Source organism: Budorcas taxicolor, chromosome 1 (genome assembly GCF_023091745.1).
Source record: "Budorcas taxicolor isolate Tak-1 chromosome 1, Takin1.1, whole genome shotgun sequence".
NCBI lineage: Eukaryota > Metazoa > Chordata > Mammalia > Artiodactyla > Bovidae > Budorcas > Budorcas taxicolor.
In genome coordinates this window covers 208052464-208074592 of record NC_068910.1, presented here as the reverse complement: position 1 = coordinate 208074592, position 22129 = coordinate 208052464, and the positions used below count along the sequence as shown (strand labels likewise).

At 46.6% G+C, this 22129-nt stretch overlaps 1 protein-coding gene across 1 annotated transcript in view; it reads right to left on the bottom strand.

Moving 5' to 3' along the window:
- The window catches only part of TRAPPC10 (trafficking protein particle complex subunit 10), a 76916-nt gene extending 55887 nt beyond the window's left edge, over positions 1 to 21029 (bottom strand). Inside the window, exons 1-2 of the mRNA XM_052639104.1 lie at positions 20893 to 21029; positions 2006 to 2087 (exon numbers count right to left, since the gene is read on the bottom strand). Of these exons, the coding sequence (XP_052495064.1) occupies positions 2006 to 2087; positions 20893 to 20959 (149 nt within the window). The 5' untranslated portion in view covers positions 20960 to 21029. The remainder of the gene's footprint in view (positions 1 to 2005; positions 2088 to 20892) is intronic.
- Between the last annotated feature and the right edge of the window lie 1100 nt (positions 21030 to 22129).

The following is a 22129-nucleotide window of genomic DNA, read 5'->3' as shown; positions in this document are numbered from 1 at the left end:
AGACTGCAGACTCGGTTTTTCTTTTCTCCCTATTTCCTGATGTGGCTTTTTGTTCGCTTGGTTTTGTTTTCATTCTGCTTCACATCCAGCAGCCCCCAAAATCTCTGAAGTCACTTCTGGGAAAACCTGGACACCAGTTCCTCAAGCAGGGCCCATCTCTCCACCCGCTCCACAGTCACTTCTGAAATACCTACTACACAGACATGGAAACCTATGGACTTAGCCTTCACGGCTCAGCTTTCCTCTCGGACCTCCATTTCTGGCTCTCAGCTCTCAACTCCAGAGTTCCCAAGTGCAATCTCCCAATTCATCACTCTGTTCTTCAGCTACACAGAAGTTCAGTGCATGAAGTCAAGTTTCTGCTTCAATTTTGTTTCCCAATATCTAATCAATTACATTTTTGCCAAAGTGAAATATACATACTTTAACATGTCAAATAGAGCCACACACACACACACACACACACACACACACACACACACACCCCCTCTGCACTTGGTCTTGGTCTTGCCCTTTTCTCCCAAAGTCCTGGGCCCTGTCACCTGTCAGGGACCCGTCTGCTTCTCAGGGTGTCCCCTCTGCAGACACACAGAGGGCTTTCCCTCCCATTCCTCTGTCCATCCTTCTGCTCCCAGAAAGATAACCAGGTCTCCGCTGCTGCCTCCTCTGCCTTCTCTGTCCTTAAACATTTAGGCCTTTCCAGTACTCTTCTCTCAATTAGTTTTCAAGAAGGTGAAGAAAAGAATATGCGTATTAAATCTATGCAGGGTCTCTATTCCATTTTTTTCTCATAAGCCCATTTCTCACTTCTTTTATCTTTCTGAATGTTTGAATAATGTATACTTGTTTGAAATCCTTTCCAGATCACTCCATTTCTTCAGATATTATTAAATTCTTCCATTTGCTGAATTGTTTTCTCTCATTCACAGCACTGGGCCTCCTCAATAGTTGAATAATTTTCCTGTAAGAGAATTCTCCCAGTTCTGTACATTCTTTATATTACATTTTGGTAAATAAATACATTCCTTGTAACACTAAGCAGGCACAAAGATTAGACTAGACTCAACAGAGACCCTGGTAAAGTCATCCAGAATGTTAATTCTTCACATCAGGAGGGTAAAAACTGGTGGTCATAAAGGAATAATGTAGCAAGAAACAGAATTACATGAGCATGAATAACAACAGGAAAATTTTCATTCACCTTGGTTAAAATCAGACTGCCAGTATTAACAGGTATTAACAAGATTAATATTATTAATAAACAGTGTTAACAATCCAAACATTTTCTACAAATAACATCTAATCTTACCAGAAGTTAGTTTTTCAGTGAAATAATTAAAAGTCAGTTAAGGTAAGGTAAGGTAAGTTGCTCAGTCGTGTCCGACTCTTTGCGACCCCATGGACTGTAGCCTACCAGGTTCCTCTGTCCGTGGGATTCTCCAGGCAAGAATACTGGAGTGGGTTGCCATTTCCTTCTCCAGAAGATCTTCCCAACCCAGGGATCGAACCCAGGTCTCCCGCGTTGTAGGCAGACGCTTTACCATCTGAGCCACCAGGGAAGTCAAAAGTCAGTTATTTCCTCAGAACAAGTCATTAGAGGAACAATTACAAACAACAGGGCCAACGGGAGGACTGATCTGATGGCACTCCTAATTTTAAAGATCATCCTCTGTCCAGTTTCTCATCCTTAAGAGAAGAGCCCAGGCACTCAGGGTGACAAAGCCCTGGTTAAGACGCAGAGGCACCAGCTCTACTGAGGAATATGGGTGCACATCTCCTTAACAGAATGCCACCAGGAGTCAGAAGTCACCTCTATACAAGGGGCCTGCGGCTCCGAAGACATGTCCCATTTCTATCATCCTAGGTCTTGTTCAGAAAACAAGCCTTAAAAAAGGCTCACAGATTACGGGGCCTTCTTCTCAGTCTCCTTAGAACTCAGGCTCTCACTTTCACTGCTTCACTCACTCACACAAACGCCTACAAAACAAGGAGGGAGATGCCATACCTCCTCCATTCCATCGGTTCTCTTGGAAGCTGCTGGGAAAGTGTCGGGTAAATGGAGGTAAATAAATTCTGATCTCCAGCACCTACAACAGGAATGAACATGGCACTGTTAGGTAAATATAGGGAAAATGGGCTCTAAAACGTATTAATTGGTATTTTTAGACAATTTAATAATTTAGCAAAATGACATCACAAAACAGGTTGTTTTGTATCTTTAAAGCCAGCACTTGATCTAACTTTGCCCCCACCTGGCCTCCCTGAGGAGATAAATTCTCCCCAAGAGCAAGAGGAGGAGGAAGAGGTCCGACAGCTAAGGAGGGCGGAGCTGGACCAACCCTGCCCAGCCGCGCACCTGTGTCGGCTCCTACAGCCACTTCTTCAACTTGGATAAAACAGCCATGAAACTCCAGGCAGAAAAGGAAGCCAGGACAAGTGGATGTGAGTTTCTTCACCAAATTACAGCAGGCGCCAAGACACACAGGCTGCTCTCTGGTACCCAGGACACCAAACACACCTGCTCTCACTCGTTCTCATGGGAGCCCTGGAGGCAGATCCGACCACACACCGAGGAGAGAGGAGCTGCAAGGGCCCGGCGCTCAGAGTACACAGCTTGCTGGTGGCAGAGACCAGCGAGGAACTCGGGAGTCTCTGACTTCACAGCTCAGCTGTTAACTCAGCTCTTTCATCCCAGCCTTAACAGAACTGGAAAATCCACTTGGCTCTCCTAAAATGACAGTACAGCCACATCCTGCTTCAGCCTAGAAAGAGCCTTTCAATACCAGTGGCTCCGTCTCACACTCAGGAACCTCTACCATTACGCGAAACCTTTTTCCAAGCTGCATTTATATTGATGGTAAAGAATCATTGGGAAGTGATGTGGGCCACTGACACACTTACCTATTTTGCTACCACAAGCCTAAAAAAAAAAGAAAACAAAAACAAGACAAACAAAACGGAACCTTTCCCAAACCACATAACAATGTCAAGTCACTACAGAGAGGAATGATGTTTCTGGGCAACTGAGCTGATCCTCAGAGAAGCAGTGAGGCATGGGGACTGGACACAGATGCTGGAAGGTTGACCACCTGGGTCCCTTCTGAGCTCCACCACCTACTAGCCGAATACGCTTGGGAAGACCATGTATCCTTTCTGTGCCTCAGGGACCATCTGTGAAATGGGAAAATAAGAATAGCTTCCAACAGGGCTATTGTGAGACTGAGTCAACACAATAACCTTGAATAAGGCCCAACACAGAGTAAATCGTTAATAAGGGTTACTATTAATAATTTATTGTTACCATAAAAACAGCTTTTAGGTTTTAACTCATCAGTTTTTATTGCATTCATGTCTTTGGTAATTGCCTTAGAAATCATTACAGTAAGAAAACCTTTAGTTAGCTTCTAATTTCTTATCTTTGAGTGCCAACTCCTGCTGCCTCTTGAAAAGGTTCTAGAATTAACATATTAAAAAAAAATCACTACTCTCTGCTAAAAAGAAATTAGGGCAACCACAGGGAAGCTTTCTTCTCTTTCATTTGGTTTTTTACATATATGCTCCTTGCAATAAAGTCTCACATAAAGGTACAAGTAACCTCTGCAACAGGGCAAACAAATGAAGTGCCTCCTACACACCCCCTTCTCAAGTGTCTCCCACAGGAAATCCTGTTATACAAGATAAAACTTGTCCAACTGGAGGCTGTAAAGGACCAATTTTTCTTACATTCAATCATGAAATAAACCTTTAATCTGTGTCCTAAATTTAATTTTAAAAGATTACAGGTCAATTAACCCATCTGTCAAGGGCAGAGACATCCTCTGATAATAACTGGGCACTGAACATGTGACCATTTGATCTCAGCCCCTGTTAAGGAGCTGAACTGTGTCCCAGCAAAACTCATACACTGAAACCCTAACCCCTCAGCACCTCTGTTATGTGACTGTATCTGAAAGAGGTGATTAGGTGAGAACAAGGGCTTTTGAATGGGCCCTGATTAAATCCCTTCAGAAAGAAAGTGAAGTCGCTCAGTCATGTCTGACTCTTTGCAACCCCATGGACTGTAGCCTACCAGGCTCCTCCATCCACGGAATTTTCCAGGCAAGAGTACTGGAGTGGGTTGCCATTTCCTTCTCCAGGGGATCTTCCCGACCCAGGGATCGAACCCGGGTCTCCCACATTGCAGCCAGACACTTTACCATCTGAGCCACCAGGGAAGTCGATTAAATCCCTCAGGCATCCTTACAAGAGAAGATGTGGACACATGGTCATGGGGGCGGGAAGGACCATGTGAGGATGGAGCAAGAAGACATGGCCCCCGACAAGCCCCCAAAGGAGGCCTCACGGCCAGCCCTGCCGACACCCTGACCTCGCCTCCAGCCTCCAGACAGCGAGGAATAAAGCTCTGCTGTTTCAGCTCCCCCACCCCCAGCCTGGAGGGTTACCCCGAGCACCCGAGCAAACTGACACAGCACCTGCTTTTCATTCCTACCCACTGAAACCCTATGCTGACTGCACGTGAAGAAAAGCCACCATGATTTTCTCAGAACACACGGCTATTATTAATGATAATACTCGCAAGTTTTTATACTGAGTATTATGGAAAACAGAGGGAAGTATCTTTGAAAATGAGCTAGAAAGAGCCATAAAAGACAGACAGGAAAGAGCTTATATGTAAAACCTCAGAAGAATAAAATCTCCATTCACTTGACAGGTAATTAAATTAACAATGTGTATTAATACTTTGTAGTGCCCCAAAACAGCCCAACCAGTTAGCAGAAAAGCCACTGGAGTGCTGAGGCCTGAACTGTAAGAGCAACTTCGTTTTGATCCCCTGGGCTGCACAGGGGCATGAGAACAACAGGGTCTCAGCTGTCAGAATACAGCCACTAGAAGCAAAAATGAGGCTTAAGACAACGTGTTGAGAGAACTTTGTTCAGAAAACTACTGTGTTTATTTTTCTTTCTCAAGAGGGCTACTAAGATTCACTCGGACTTCCCTGGTGGGCCAGTAGTTAAGAATCCACTTCCAACGCAGGAGACACAGGTGTGATCCCTGGTTATGGAACTATGATCCCACACACATGCTGCAAGGCAACTAAGCCCCATGTTCCACAACAGGAGATGTCTGAGAGAAAGGCAGGCAGAACCCTGGGTTCCTGACTACCTACGCCTCTCTTATGTCTACCATTTGTGATCAGACTCTGGTCCACACACTCAGATATCTGAGGCAGACCTTCACTATTTTCTGAATTAGGACTGCATTCTCTGAGATTTTTAGAAGCATATATTTATGTATTAGTCACATAATTTTAAACTTTTTATTTTAAAAGCAGGTAAGAACTAATTAAATATGGCCAGTGTGTGTGTGGTGGTGAGGGGGAGGTGGTTTTAAAAAAAGATGATTTCAGTGACTTAAGTATATATGGGTCACATTTCAATAAACTCAGCTGAACATTTTCTTAAAATTTTAAAAACAGAAGGACTTGGGAACTCAGTTATAAAATAGTTGACTTTCACCAGCATTGAGAAGACACTGACACATGTCCAACAGAATGCAAGTAAATACAGACAAAGATGTGTCGTTTTGATTTTCACATGCTAGCAAGGTAACGCTCAAAATCCTTCAAGCTAGGCTTCAACAGCACCAGATGTACAAGCTGGATTTAGAAAAGGCAGAGGAACCAGAGATCCAATTGCCAACATCCACTGGATCACAGAAAAAGCAAGGGAAAAAGAAAAAAGAAAAAGCAAGGGAATTCCAAAAACATATCTACTTCTGCTTCACTGACTAAGCTAAAGCCTTTTTTTTGACTGTGTGGATCACAACAAACTGTGGAAAATTCTTAAAGAGATAGGAATACCAAATAGGAGACTTATCTGTCTCCTGAGAAACATGTATACAGGACAAGAAGCAACAAGTAGAACCAGACATGGAACAATGAACTGGTTCAAACTGAGAAAGGAGTATGTCAAGGCTGTATACTGTCATCCTGTTTATTTAATTTATATGCAGAGTACATCATGCATGAACGCATCATTCATGGATGAAGCATTAGCTGGAGTCAAAACTGGGAAAGGAGTACATCAGGGAGAAATATCAACAACCTCAGGTACGTGGATGATACCACTATAACGGCAGAAAGTGAAGACCTGAAGAGCCTCTTGATGAGGGTGAAAGAGGACAAGGAAAATACTGGCTCAAAGCTCAACATTAAAAAAACTAAGATCACGGCATCCAGTCCCATCACTTCATGGCAAACAGATGGGGAAAAGTGAAAACAGTGGCAGCTTTTCTCTTTTGGGCTCCAGAATCAATGTGGACAGTGACTGCAGCCATGAAATCAAAAGACACTTCCTCCCTGGAAGAAAAGTGAAAGTGAAAGTCGCTCAGTGGTATCCAACTCTTTGTGACCCCATGGACTAGTCCATGGAACTCCCCAGGCCAGAATACTGGAGTGGGTAGCCTTTCCTTCTCCAGGGGATCTTCCCAACCCAGGGATTGAACCCAGGTCTCCCACATTGCAGGCTGATTCTTTACCAGCTGAGCCACAATGGAAGCCCAAGAATATTTGAGTGAATACTGGAAGAAAAGCTATGACAAACCTAGACAGTGTATTAAAAAGCAGAGATATCACTTTGCCAATAAAGGTCTGTGTAGTCAAAGCTATGGTCTTTCCGATAATCATGTAGAGATGTGGGAGTTGAACCATAAAGAAGGCTGAGTGCTGAAGAATTAATGCTTTCGAACTGTGATGCCGGAGAAGACTCCTGAGAGTCCCCTGGACTCTCCTGGACAGCAAGAAGATCAAACCGGTCAATTCTAAAGGAAATCAATCCTAATATTCGTTGGAAGGACTGATGCTGAAGCTGAAGCTCCAATACTTTGGCCACCTGATGCAAAGAGCCGACTCACTGGAAAAGACCCTGACGCTGGGAAATATTGAGGGCAGGAGAAGAAGGGAGGCAGAGGATGAGATGGTTGGATGCATCACTGACTCAATGGACCTGAGTTTGAGCAAGCTCTGGGAGATGGTGAAGGACAGGCAAGCCTGGTGTCCCTGGGGTCGCAAAGAGTTGTAAACAACCTAGTGAATGAACAACAGAAAGAGACAGTAAGAAATTGGCTATTTTTGAAACAACTCTAATTTCCAAAGAAGTCAATTATAACTAAAAATAGAAACCTGTAGGCCACAGTCTTTTAGGCCCAATACACCATCACTAAGATCAGAGTCTAAGCAGAGCCGGGTAACATGCCCAGACCAAGCCCAGGAGGGCACAGCAGACCTGCCCAGCCGCACTCAGGGCCACTCACAGCTGAGGTCAGTCACGCAGCATCGGCTGTGCCCTCCAGCAACATAAACAGCAATGGAAACTTTCACTTTCAATCATTTTTCTGCACAAAACTTTTAGGATCCACTAGAACTGCAACGTCACAAGGTTATTTAGTGTCAAACCATTTTAAAATCCTGATTTTCAGTTAACAGTCAACTGCGACCAGAACAAAACCAGTCTTATGCTGATACTTAAAGAGCAGAGGCTGAGTCCAGGGTCCTGTTCTGCGTGAAAGAGCCTCCAGCAGAGGAAAGGCACATGAAGCTCAACCCTGCGGGAATCAACATCCAACCAAACCATGTGAACTGGCTCTGTATGGGGTGGAGGTTAGAGAGAGATTCCCATCTGCATCTCAGCAACACTGCGTGTCTAGACTAGGCTAACATAAAGGCACCTATTCTCTTAATTGAGAAGAAAATATTTGTATCTCTGTTCAAAAAGCTATACGTTTGCTGTTGCTAATATAGCTGCAATATTTATGGTTATCCACTCCAGTGTTCTTGCCTGGAAAATCCCAGGGACGGGGGAGCCTGGTGGGCTGCCATCTATGGGGTCACACAGAGTCGGACACGACTGAAGTGACTTAGCAGCAGCAGCATATGCAGTATTTATGTATATGTAATATTTATGCAATCATTTTTTTTTTAATTTTAAGATTTGATGATGACATAAGACTGCATTTAGCATTAAGCCATCTACAGAAAGGGTAGCGTAAATGAACAAACGTGGTGCGAGTGCTCCAAAGCTACCAGTCATGCCTCGGGGGGAACAAAAGGTTAAACAGAAGAGCCACCTATTTGTTGGGAAGGACACAGGGCTTTCATACTTATAGAATCAGACATGTGTCAAGGGCATTCAGAAATTGACAGAATCGTCCTGCTCCCCTGGGGCCTGTGAACATGTTACATTACACAGTAAGGAAGAATCAAGGTTGCAGATGGATTAAAGCTGCTAGTCAGCTGACCTTAAAATAAAGAGATGACCCTGGCTTATCCGGACAGGCCCACTGTGCTCCCAAGGGTCCTTATATGGGGAAGAGCCACAAGCACAGAGATGGTATCACGAGAAAGACCGAACTGGGGCCCAGAGAGAGAGTCAAGGGAGCAGGCACCTCCAGCTGCTGGAAAGGGGATTCTCCCCTGGAGCCCTCAGAAGAAGCAGCCCTACCCACATCTCAGTCCAGAGAGAACCATGTCAGAATTCTGAATTCCATGACTCTGAGAAAATACCTCTGTGTTACTTTTAGGCACAAAGTCTACGTAATTTTTTACAGCAGTCACAAGAAACTGACACAACCATGAAAAGTGAAGTCATGGGACTAATTTAAAGCAAAGAAGGAAAAGCATTTGAGTTGCCATTCCCCGTCCCTCCCCCCAATCTATGTACTACTCCCAATCTGGTGATCCGGGAGGACTTGCTATTAGCACTAGAGGGTTTGGCCCCAGGTGAGAACTAGCTGACAGAAGTCAGAGGAGGGACCACTCGTTTACTGCGCAGTTGCTCATGCACTGTAAGCACGCTGCTCAGTCCCCCGGAGTCCTCCCAGCAGCCCGAGGGCCACCCCACACAGGGAAGCCCGGGCACCCACGGCTCCCCGCCCAGGTGAGTCCAGCAGCTCGTCAGCGTAAAGCTGCCCACTCTGGACTCAGCATCATGCACTGCTGCTGCAAGACGCTTCTCTCGTTTTATTGTTTCTTGGGCTTCCTGGGTGGCTCACTGGTAAAGAATCAGCCTGCAATGCAGGAGATGTGGGCTTGATCCCTGGGTTGGGAGGATCCCCTGGAGAAGGAAACGGCAACCCACTCCAGTGTTCTTAAATCACAACCCGGCCCATCCTGCCATCTCAGCACTGGCTGTCCTGACAGGTCTGGTCACCAGCTTCCGCAGCCTGCCGGTGACAGACACCTGCTCGCTCTCCCCGAGCAGCTTCCCTTGCTCCTACACCCAGCTACGCAGCCAGCACCACCCTGCCCGCAGGCGTGGCCAAAGGGACAAAGTGCACTGAGGGTTAACCGAGTTCCAGGCCGGGAGTTTGCCGAAAAGAAACTACAGCCGACGAAGAGGCCGCCCGAGACAGAAAGTCCCAAAGTCTCCCTTTTTAAAGAAGAAAGACAAGATAGTAATGACCTTCTCTAGCACTCAGAGACCACATTAGACCCCAAACCCAGGAATTTACCAGAAAAAGAAAGACTGGATAAGTGCTTCTATATATAAGAAGACCCAAAATCAGCCTTTGAAAGTTTACGTATTTTTAAAATACAGGGAATGCAGTCAAGCTGCAGCCGTTTGAATCACGGCATTTGCGATTCAGGAGGACATCTTGCTCGCTCCAGGCACACCTGGACCGGAGGCTTCTCCCAAACCGCTCTTTCCCTGGATTTCCCTCACCTCCTCAAAAGTCCGTTCGAAGATCACTCACTTTCTCAATGGGGTCTCACTATCATTTTCAAAAGCAGCACCGTTTTGAAGGGGGATTTAAACTAGCAAAACTGTGCTTACCACAGCCCCAGCAATCCTCACAGTGACAGACCCCAAAAGATACATGGGGAAAATACATTTGATTGCAAGACTGTGTCAAACAGCAAAAGATGAAACCATTCAAATTCCACCGATGGAGGGCCAGAGTGAACCACGGCATGCCGACATAACAGGGCTCTAGGGACTGTAAACAGAAGAGTAACCACCTCTACACTCGCTTCTCCCAGAAATCTTCGGGGAAAGCAAAGTCGGGAAAGTGTGTGCAGCCTGCGCTCTCTTATCTAAGAAAGGGGAATACTAATACAACATGTATGCCTGTTTTCTACAGGAGACGCTTCAGGTCAGGGAGGGGCAGGGCAGAGAGGACACGGCTACACACGCGATTGCTGCACTGCTGGTGGCAGTCACAGGGCTATCAGAGGCTGTGTGAGGTGGACTGAGGAGGGCCCGGGACCCACAGCGCCCAGATCACCTGGGCATCTGCGAGAGGGCCTCACTCCCAGCCCCCACCCCATCCTGCTCCATCAGAAACTCTGGCCCTCCAAGAGCACTCCACGGGAGTCTGATCCTGTCTGAGGACCTTGTTCTATCATCCCCAAGCATGCCTGAAACTGGAAGAAAAAATACACGAGAGAGAGAGAGAGAGAGAGAGCAGGGAGAAAGCACATACAGAGGACAGAGCAGTTAAATAAAGCCCTGAAGTCCTGAATTTGAACTGAAAAGATCAGAGTGAATTTAGAGCCCAGCTCTTCCCCCTATAAAAGCTCAGCAGCACCTAGAAGCCCAAGCACACAGACTGGGATCTCCAAATACCACCTCCCACCAGAAGGAATCGGGGCTCCCTGAAGAAGGGCTGATTCCAGGGCCAGAGCAGGAAATGCACAAAGTGAGTCTGGAACATCATGTCACAGAGAGCAAAGAAACTAAAGATTCCTACAACAAGGATTCCTACACCTCAGAAGCCAGCTGGCAAAGAGACACAAGGCACACCCTAGACTCTTCAACAAGCGATAAGGAACCACAGAGGGTGAAAGGGAGACTAAGATTTCAAGACAGAATGAAAACATCAATCTAAAAACCTATCGACACTGAATAATTTAAAGAATTTTTTTAAAAAAGACATTTCAGACACACTGGAAATGTAAACACTCAATATTCGATACTAAGGAACTGTATTTTTAGACGTGATAAAGATTTTGCGGTCATATTTTTTAAAGTCCTTATCTTTCAGGGCTACAGGCCGTCTTAGCTCAGGCTGCCATGACAGAACACCCCAGGTGGCGTGGCTGAAACAATACATACAACTGTTTCCCTCCTCGTTCTGGAGGCTGAAGACCAAGGTGCCTCCTTGTGGCTTCCCAGGGAGGGCTCCCCCCTTGCTGACTTGCTCTCCCAGCCTCTCCTCCTCTTATGAGGCCGATGACAAGGTCCCCACCCATGTGATCCAAGCCAATCCTAATTATCTCCCAGAAGGTCCCGTCTGCAAATACGACCACATCAGTGGTCTGGGCTTCAGTGTAGGAATTTGGGTGGGGCATACAAATCTGCAGTCCACAACACATACAGGTACTGATAAATGTTCCATGCCTGAGATTTGCTTCAAAATAACAACAGGACTGGAAGGAATGGGTGGGGGTATAAAGAAGCAAGACTGTCCACTTTGTTGTTGAAACTGAGTGACAGACTTGGAGGGGTTCTTCATACTAATTTTTTTTTAATACAAGTTTTCAAGCTTCTATAATAAAACGTTTGAGATGTTAACAATTCTCTCGTTTCTCTTACCCTTTTCTCTTTCTCCTTTCTTCCTAGCATACATTATCTATTACATGATATCATTTACCCTGTATGCACACAATCTACGCTCTCGCTGGAACGTAAGCTCTAAGACGGCCAGGAACAGATGCTGAGGACATGCTCTGATGGTGAATCCAGGGCCTAGTTCGACACTAAACAACACAGGGCCCCCAAAGGCCAGGATATCCTACAGCAGATGGAGTGATGGCACTGGCTGTCAAGTTCTCAGAAGATGAATTTAATTTTAGAATCAGTAAGATTACACTAAAAACTGCCAGTATGGCTACGCTACTCAGTTCTTCAACTGCTGAACTAAAGAAAGTGATGTTTTGATTCTACTTAGCTCTATGACTAAGGCTTTCTCTCAGGGATAACTTAAGAGACAATCCCCTTTCTGTGTGGGCAGACGGAGTCTGATTCCCCCACCACTTGGCAAGGTTGCGGTGGACGAGGAGTCAGCCACCTTGGGCCTGGTCCTCGTTGCATCACTAAATACTGAGGGGCCTTGGTCAGGCACAGAAACTGGCCCTCAGGTCTTCAGCCTCAAAATGACCTACCTGCTGGCCCTTCCCGCTGTTCACCTCAGTGCTTAAGGAACTTTCAAGCTGACCTAGCCAGACTAAGAGTGCCTACACATGGTGAGCTGTGAATGTAGTAAAAATTGTTACCACAGGCATTACTGTTAGTTCTAAGACTCTACCTAAAATTGCAGCTCTGAAATGTATGCAACTACGTCTAAACACTAAACAGATCTGTTGAAAAAAGGAAAAATTTCCAAACACGTGACATGACACTCCCTGGTGAAAGCAAGGTATAAGCCTGTTGTAGTTTCTTCATAATTTTTCTGTTCATTGTTTTTAAAAATTAATTTTATTTACTGATGCAGTCATTCATGTATTTTATTTCTGGCTGTGCTGGGTCTTCGCTGTTGCACAGGTTCTTCTCCCATGGCGGAGAGGGGGCTTCTCATCGTGGGGGCTCCTCTCGTGGTGGAGCACAGGCTCCAAGGGGTGCGGGCTTCCGGAGCGGAGGCACGTGGCTCAGCAGGTGCAGCTCGCGGGCTCTAGGGCACAGGCTTAGAAGTTGTGGCACACGGGCTCAGCTGCTTCATGGCCTATGGGATCTTCCTGGATTAGGGACTGAACCCATGTCTCTTGCATTGGCAGGCAGATTCTTAACCACTGAGCCAACAGGGAAGCCCTCCCTGCTCACTTCTTTAAAAAATTTGGCAAATGAGGGCCTAAAACAACATTGAGGAATGAAACATCATGTAACATGTGTGCAGGAAGCCAAATAAAAACACTTATTTTCTTGGGGGGAAAAAAAGGAAAGAGAGGTTCTATAACAGGTTCATCTTTTCTTAAGAGATCATCCCACCTTGAGTCAACATCTCAAGCCCAAAATTCCAGATACCATGGACTTGCTCAGGGGTCAGGAGCACAGTAAGGACATGCCTCTAGACGGAGAAAGTGCTATAAAACCAAAGACACATGAGGGACGCTGCCGACGTGCACCTGGATTCCAGCGCAGACGCCATAATCAAGGAGCTGACCAGCACCCCTAAAAGGTTTGTCCACATCCTGACCCCCCCCCCCCCGCCCCAGGGCCTGGGAATGAACCTTATTTGGATAAAGGGGTCTTTATAGATATGAGTTAAGTTCAAGCTCTCAAATAAGATCATTCTGTATCATATACAGATGGGCCCTACATCCAATGACAAGAGGTCACTTGTCAGGTCAGATAAGAGGCAGAAGGGAAAACACAGGGAGAGAGAAGGCCATGTGAAGACAGGCAGAGACTGGAGTGATGTACCTACAAGTCAAGGATTTCTGGGTGCTGGAAAGAGGCGAGAAAGGACCACCTCCATCCCCAAGGCCTCAGGAAGAAGCACAGCCTTGCTGATACTTTGATTTTCAACTTCCAGTCTCCAGAACTGTGAGAAAATAAATTTCAGTTGTTTTAAGCCACTCAGTTTCTGATAATTTGTTACAGCTATTCTAGAAAACTAATACATGTGGCGTAAAATACAAAAATCAAACGCACATCTTCCCTAGTGCTCTTTCAATCCATCTTTTAGATATGTTTTTGGCCATACCACTTATATGTTGAAATAAACACAGATGAACAGGAAATTCTCAAGAGGTACAAGCATGAAGAACCACATAAAAAGAACCTCACTAACCATCAGGTGTATGACACCAAAACTATGATAGAAGATGGCCTTGGGCTGGTCAAAGAGTTCTTAGATACGATATTGAAAGTATACAAGAAAAAAATGAGTAACTGGACTTAACATTTAAAATGTTTGCACTTCTGAAGACAGATTAACTAAAAGACAAACAAAGAATAGGAGAAAATATCTGCAAATCACATATCTGATAAAGGAGTCCACACACTGGAATACTAGACAGCAAGAAAAGGAGGGGCCGACTGTAGTTGGTGCAACACGAACGAACCTCAGAAACACTGCAGAGCGAGAGAAGCCAGATAGAAGACTGCACGCTGCACGACTCACTTCCGTGCGACGTCTAGAAAACGCCAGTCTATAGAGACAGAAAGCAGATCAGTGGTGCCTATGCCTAGGGGCAGAGATTAACTGCTAACAAGCTCTTGGGGTGATGGAAATGCTCTGGAACTGAACTATGGTGACGGCTGCACAACTGTGAACATTTACTAACAATCTGAAAAGTGTACACGTACAACGGATATTAATTTTATAATATGTAGACTAAAGCTCAATAAAGCTGCTCAGAAAAAGAAAAAACAAAAAACTATAACCTGTCCACTAGACAGGCAAAAATTAAAAAGATATCTCCAACCCAATAGGGCAGAGTATAACTCGGAGGGCAGCTTTTTCACAAGGCGATTCGGGCTCTCCCCTTCTGACCCAACAATTATACTTCTAGATTCCATTCTTCATAATGAAAATGTATTCCTGCTTTATTTATATACTTTTAAAGTTAAAGTTTCATTTCTAAAAGTTACAGCTGTATCTTTTTCAAAGGCTTCACCCAAATGCCAGGTTGACAGTCCCTCAAACCTAAATGCTCCAGAGCAGAAGCTGAATCACAGACCTGAGAATGCTTCGGTTTGTTCATACATTTCTCCTGACTTGAAGCAAAGAAACCATATCTGAACACAACTCAGAAGGACTATTTCCAACATTATGGGCCATGGAACTTTTCTTCTACTGGGTTAATATGTATTTCCTCGATTCAAAAACCCCAAAGAGAAAATGCTCCGGCACCAAAACACAAAGAACCACCTAACTGCATAGCACTTTACCTGAAACCAAGTCTCAGCGGCCAGGACTCAAACTCTCCAAACATTTTCCTACAAAGCTATCTAATCTTGACAAAGACATGTATTTAAAGAAAGTAACTACACCATTAAAAGCTCCTACCTTACATATAACACAGTTCCCCCTTTAGAGTAATGTTTACTCACTTATTAATTTCCTCTACAAATATTTACTGAGCACCAACTATGTGCCCAGCACCATCCAGGTGCCACAAATACAGCAGTGAACACAGCAGATGAAGTTCCGAACCTCACATTCTATTCCAGGGCAGCCTGGGTTGTGGTGGAGAGCAACAACCACAGGAAAAAAAAAAAAAATTTGTCAGGGGTGCTGAGCCAGAAGACTGAGCAAAGTCCAAGAGATGCCAAAGGCTCACAGGCCTGGGAGGTGGCACATGAGCAGCCCCAGTGAGAAAGGGAAACACCGAGGGGGTCAGGAGAGCGACAGGACAGGGGCTGCTGGGCCGTGTGGTGTGTGAGGCCTGGCCAGGAGGTCAGCTGGGGGTGGAGATGGGGGACGTGGACAGAGGGTCTCAGAGCCCACAGGAAGCCCTGAGAATACTATCCTGAGAAGGGGGGTGGCCCCTGGAGAGGCGGAAGCCAAGGAATTATGTGCCAACTTCTCTCCTGGAGGGACTGCCCCCAACCCCAGAGAGAATCAGCTTCAAGGGTAAGGCCAGAAATGAGCCGGCCAGCTGGAAGGCTGCAGGGGTCCCAGGGAGAGGTGAAGGGGGCCGGGGTTTGGGGGAGCAGCAGTGAAGGCAGAGAAAAGAGGCTGAATCCTAGATCAATTTCAAAGATAAAATGGTATTTGCTAGTAGACAATGTTGGTTATGAGAGAAAGAGAGAAGTCAGAATGACTCCAAGGTCATCAATTTTAAATTTAAAAACCAAGTATTCTCAAAGAGCAAAATACTGCGAATACACATACAAGTCACATTAAGCAAAGTCCCACCGGGACGACCTGATTGAAAGTGGGGAATGAAGGGAGTAAAGGCAGAAGGGAAGGTGAGGTGAAGGAAGGGGTGACAGGGAGGATCTGTGGGGGCCCGTGTCCGTCATCCAGACCCCCCAGGCCAGAGCAGAGGGAGGGAGGACCATCAGGGAGCCCTGGGGGACAAGGCACCAGCACTCCGTCAACTGGCAAAAATCTGTTTTTAGACAAGAAATTCTCAGGTAAGTCACTTGCCTTTTCAAGAAAAGGTGACCAAGGCCCTTCCTACCTCTCGCGTGGACCAGCCAACTGGCTGTCTGCTCCCCTCCAGCCCAAGACTGCCTCCTGCATGGTGTGTGCCATGTTTATTTCAAAGAGCTTAAAAAAACTCAGACCCTGAGTCTTATTGCACAAACCAAACTTCACTGGAAACTCTTCAGGAACACATCTTACAAATCAAGCCCATGAGCTGAAGTTCAAATGGAAAAGGAAGTTTTTCGCATCTAAATAACTGATTCAGATCCACCCTAGAGTTGGGCTAACATACTAGTAACATCGGTTCCCCAGGTGCCCCAGGGTACTGCAGCAAACCCACAGAGGCCCAAAGGATGTCCCAAATCTACAAGGGGAACAGCAGTACCAAGCCATCCCAGGCCCCAGGAGAGTCAGTTTCATTACTACATCGGCTATATTTCTTTCAGTGACATCATTATCATCACAAAACAGGGTAGCTGTTGTGATGAAAGGCAAGTACCACCCCACCCCCACCCCCACCCCAAGTAAAGCGAGCCACTGCGTCCAATCTGATCCTCTGGTTAGAGGTTGTGCAGTGCCCAACAGGTGCAACCATCCCAATAGTATGCTACTGTGGTTATCTAAGAAAGAAGTAAAAAATTTTCTTCCAATTTATGTGTTTTTTTTTTTCAAATAACTTCTGTTAAGACAATACTTAATAAAACTACTTGAATCTACTTAATAAATGGAATTACTAAGTGCTCTTCTGAGTCTAGAAGTGCCATGAAAACACCACTGAAGACACCAAAGCCACCATGGAGAGAGAAACTGAGGAATCTCTGCTGAGAAGCTAACATTTTTTGCACATTCATCATTCTTCTGAGTACTTTACACATACTCATTCAAGCCCCTATCAACTCTCTGTGACTGGCACCGTCCCTGACCCTGGGTCACAGGTGAGGAAGTCATCACACAGTAAACCGTGCCTGCTTTTACCTGCGCACAGATGGCAGCGCCTTCTAAAGCCAGGGAGCACAGGCAGTAACTCCTCCAACCATGGCCCAAGGAACTGCGGTCTCCTGAGGAGACACATTCCCCCCTCTTCTCAACTGTTACTTCTCTGCTAACTTAAGAATGCACTGTGGACCAAGACCTGCACTTAAGTGTATCAGTTTAAAAAGAGGACATTTTAAGTTACTTTTCCAACAGTGAAACTGAGAGTGGTTAAATCACAAACGCCACACTTTTATGCTTGGTAGAAAATCACAACCGTGCGAATTTAAAACCTTTAACCCACAGGGAGAGAAAAACAAACTCCAGCCAGGTACAAAGTGTTACAGATCTACTCATTTCTTCTATCTTTTCCCCCACTATGAAAATTCATAATGTCATATCCAGAATTCTAAATATAGAGACTGAGAAAAATTAAAGCAGCAACATCCAGTGCAACTGGGTGAGAACAGATCATCATTTGGATGGAACACTGCTATTTTTCAGATACTACACAATCTCATGTTGATGCTTTCGAATTGTAGGGCTGGAGAAGACTCTTGAGAGTCCCTTGGACCGCAAGGAGAACCAACCAATCAATCCTAACAGAAATCAACCCTGAATATTCATTGGAAGGACTAATGCTGAAGCTGAAGCCCCAGTATTTTGGCCACCTTTTTCAAAGAGTGGACTCACTGGAAAAGAAGAGGGGCAGCACAGGATAAGATGGTTAGATAGCATCACTGACTCAATGGACATGAATCTGAGCAAACTCCAGGAGAAAGTGGAGCACAGGGGAGCCTGGTGTATCACAGTCCATGGAGTCACAGAGTCGGACACAACTGTTCAGTTAGCAACTGAACAACAATTCTGGGTAGGATACCAACAAATCAGTGAAATTACCATAGCTTTGCCTGCTAAATGAGACAGCTGGAAAGGAAACGCCTCTTTCCTAACGTATCCTTAGATCAGAAACCCCAGTCTTTATTCCAAAGCAGAGAACTGATCCAGTGGCTGAAAGAAAAAAATCGAAGCTCCAACTTAAATTTAGACTGAATGGATCTGCTGAATTGGTTTCAGTTTCAGGGTACATCTTTCATGATTAGTAAATTATGCTATAGATGTTCAAATTGCTACGGACAGGTGATTCATCACCCAATGTCATCACACCAGCAGCACCCCTGAGAGCTCGGAGGACAACCCCAGGCATTTCAGACACATCTCCCAACACTGACACGTTTCTGAAACTTCCCAACCCTGGAAGTCTAAGCAAATCCTCGACTAAGGTGGTCACTCTGCACCAGAGGCAGTTGGGCAGTGGCTCTGGAAAATTTTAATTATGAACTGAAAGTTATTAAAACTTCTAGATAGCTTCAGAATATTATTAAAATAATTTAACAAGGTTTTCAAGTAATGATGTATCCTGTTTACCCCTAATCTCTGGGGACTTTCCCCTCTTCTCACAGATGCAAATAAATAGTTCTTAAATTTATCTGAACCAGTAACATTCTACATTCTTCTCAGAAAGGCTGATGCACAATTCATTCAAAGTAAAATGTTCTAAATTCTATGAAAAAAAATCTGAAACTGAGTTATCAACTCTGCTGTCATTTTTACAATGAACAAACACAGACTTCCTGAGGGTGCAATGGCTGGAAAAAGTATTAAACAGACTTTTGAAAATTAAAATGCTGCTAAGGGGGCTATGTACACAACAGCCAAGCCTCCAGATGGACTTTTAAAGCAGTTTTTGTGCTACCTTTATCTACACTGCTTAGACTAGGGGCTCCCATCAAACGTGTGCTGCAGAAGGAATGGAACAAAATGAAGAAAATATGACGCAAAACCAGGACAGCAAGTGCTTACTGGAGCTCCAGTCCAGACACACCAAAATGGAATTTCAAGTGTGAACTATGAAGTCAGCTCTTCTAAAAGTCAAAAAAACTTTAAATTTAAGAAGATCTTTTTTATTTTTCAAGCTAACTTTTTCTGAAAGTTTACTGAAGCCGCTAATGAATGAATGGTTGTGCCTTTGAAAACAGAGATACCAGTACAGACAACAGCTTTAAACACCGGAAAAACTTCCACCAGTATAGCTTTTACAGTAAATCTGTAGGAAAGGAAACTTTCCCAGAGTTGTCTGTCATGTATGTGAAATGAAACTAAACATGTCACACGTATCTCTAACACCATGAGGACAACAATCTCCCCACTGAGTCAAGGCTGAACCAAGAGCTTTAGGAACCTTCTCTTCAAATATGTATTTACACAATGCCTACAGAAACACGGCTAGAAAAATGGAAGCTAAAGGCTATGAGGTATAATGAGAGATCTGGATGTCTCCACAAGTAATACTGATCCAGCACTCAGAGCATGGAGGGCACTTAGGGAGAAGTCCCCAGGATCTGGGAGACACTGAACCCGAACACCAGCACCACCCAAGTTTGGCTCCTCTTCCCTCAGGATACAGAAAGCACCTGGGGATTAACTGCAGGGCCTCCAGATGACCACTGCATCCACCTGCTCCCTCAGACTGAAGGTGCAGTCCTGAGTAAGACTTTCAGTTGGTAAGTGTCCTGGTGAAAAGGGAAAACCTGGCTGAATTATGCAAGTGTCTAAATTCAGATGTGACAACAATCCATTTTCCTAAGAAAGTTTATCAGCTAAACATAAAGCAACAAAATCCGACTTTAAATATACAGTTTCTCAGCAATATGACAAGAGGAAACACACAAGGAGAGTATCCATTAATCAGAAAAAAAAGTGAAAAAGAATGAAAGAGAGAAACTTTTAACTTTTAAAAGGATCTTCTACCTACATAACTGTCTACTATGGCCTAAGCGCCTGCCCCCGGATGTTGCTATAAAAAGAGCGCTTCCTTTCAAAGTATAGAAGACCATCTGAAAAAAAGAAACTGACGACAAAAGCACTGTCAAAAGTCAAAACTCCTAACAGCCTGAAATATCTCTGCAAGTCAGCAAAACGTCAGCCAACATTTCAACACTTTCCATAAACTCACTGCTTTTGAAAGTACTGAATTCTGAGGTCACGACTGTAAATATTAAAGGGAATTTTGTAACAGAAAAACAGTTCTTTGTGGGTGCATAAATGTGGCACCAAAAAAAAAAAAACAAAAAAAAAACTTGACAGCCAAAACGTCGAGACACCGGTCCAGAGCGCTGAGAGCTCGCCGAACCTTTACACGCCATCTGTGAAATGGGTCTCTGCTCTGTGCCGGCGTCGCGGGCGGGGAAGTCCTGGCCCGCGGTCCCAGCCAGGCAAGGGCGGCTGTGCACGGCTCTGCCGGGCGTCCTGCGTCTCAGACCCACCACTTAATACGTTCCTGAAGTGCACACCCCGTCTCCTAACACCACAGCCGCACGCAAACTTCGTCCACGCTTGTGACCGAGCGCCGGGAGACCCGCGGAGGGGTCGGAAGGAACAGTATGCCCGGAGGAGACAGTCTCCGCCGCGAAGGACGGGCCGCGAGGGGCAAGCTGCCGACCCTGTGGCCGGACGGGGCTCAAGGCGGGGGCCCCTCGGGGCGCACCTCAGTCCGGGCCGCCCCGCCTCCCCGGCGCTATCAACTGCAGCCGAACAACCGGGAGGGCGTCCCCGGTGAGGTCAGAGGTCGCCTCCAGGAGAGCTAGGAGATCGGCCCCGGGGAGGTCGGAGGTCGCCCGCGGGGTTAGAACTTCGCCGCAGCCGCCGCCCCGGCCACACCTCTATTCCAGGAAGTGGCCGGGCCGGAGCGCGGGGCCCAGGAGTCGGCGACCTGGGCCGCGCTACCAGCCGCGACCGCCGCCCCCTCCCGCGCCGCCGGGCACTCACAGGTGACGATGGGCTTGTTCTCCATGGTGTAGATCACCGGCGGCAGCGGCTCCTCAGGGGCGTCCATGGGCGTCCGGCGTCACCGGCCCGGCCCCTCGCGCCCCATGGGCAGCCCGAGGCCGCGCCGGGCCAGCCCAAGCCTGAGCGGCGCCGCAGCCGCCACAGCGACGTCCGCCCGGCAGCGCTAAGCAGCTCCAAAGCCGGCCGCCCGCCGCCGCCGCCGCCCGCCGGCCGCATCCACTTCCGGTGCCGGCGCGCGGCGGGTACCGCTTCCGGGGCGCGCTCTTTAAAGGGGAGGCCTTTCCGCGGGGCGGGCGCAGCCCTCCAACGGAATGGTAGCTGGGGCTGCGCGAGGATTGGTGGAGCGCTCCTCTGCGCCTGGGGGCCGAAGCACCCATGAGCCGGCCGTGGGCAGTTGTGAGTCCCTCCTGGGCCCCTGCCGTAGAGGCTGGACGGCCGAGAGCCGCCGCCCCAAGCCGGCGCTCTCGGGCAGACTGGTCTGGCTTGGAAAGGGCCGCCCAAACTCGCCGCCGTGGAGCGCCCAGGATCATCGCCCCCGCCCTGCCCCCACGCCGCGTGCCCGACGGCGAGGACCGACTCAGGGGTCGCTGACAGCCGCGTGCGGACACGGAAGCCACCTGGGGGTCAGTAACACTGACACATGGACCCGGGAGTCACCAAGAACAGCAAGTGGACATGGGCATCCAGTTTCTCACCGGTGTGGGGCTGTGGCCCATAACCTAGCATTGTTATCTTTACCAAAGACCTGATGCCTGGGGGGGACCAGTTAAGACACCGGGTTAATTCCCACCACTGAGCAAATGGCAGTTACCCCTTGCAAAACTCTTGGTCTTGTGTTTCTTGTTATTCTGGTTTTATGAAGTAATATTGCTGCCGTGAAGTAGAGCAAGATTATATACCTTCTCGATACAGCCTGAACCCTTCAGCACCATCTCCTCAGGGTGTACCTGGGAGGTCGATCCCCATAAATCCTCTCCCTCTGGTTGGAAGCAACCATCTCTGAATTTCCACAACTCTGGTTTCCTGTCTCCATGGCGCTGAGAAGTTCTTACAGTAGGGGTTGCCTTTCACTTTTGTCCCCAATCCCCTCACCTCTCCATACCCACCAGGGCCTTCCATGGCTTGTGCACCTTTGGGGAATGCACAAAATAAAACCTTACTTTAACTGCATGTACATTTCTTATGAAAGGGAAGTAGGTTTGGGATACCTTTCACA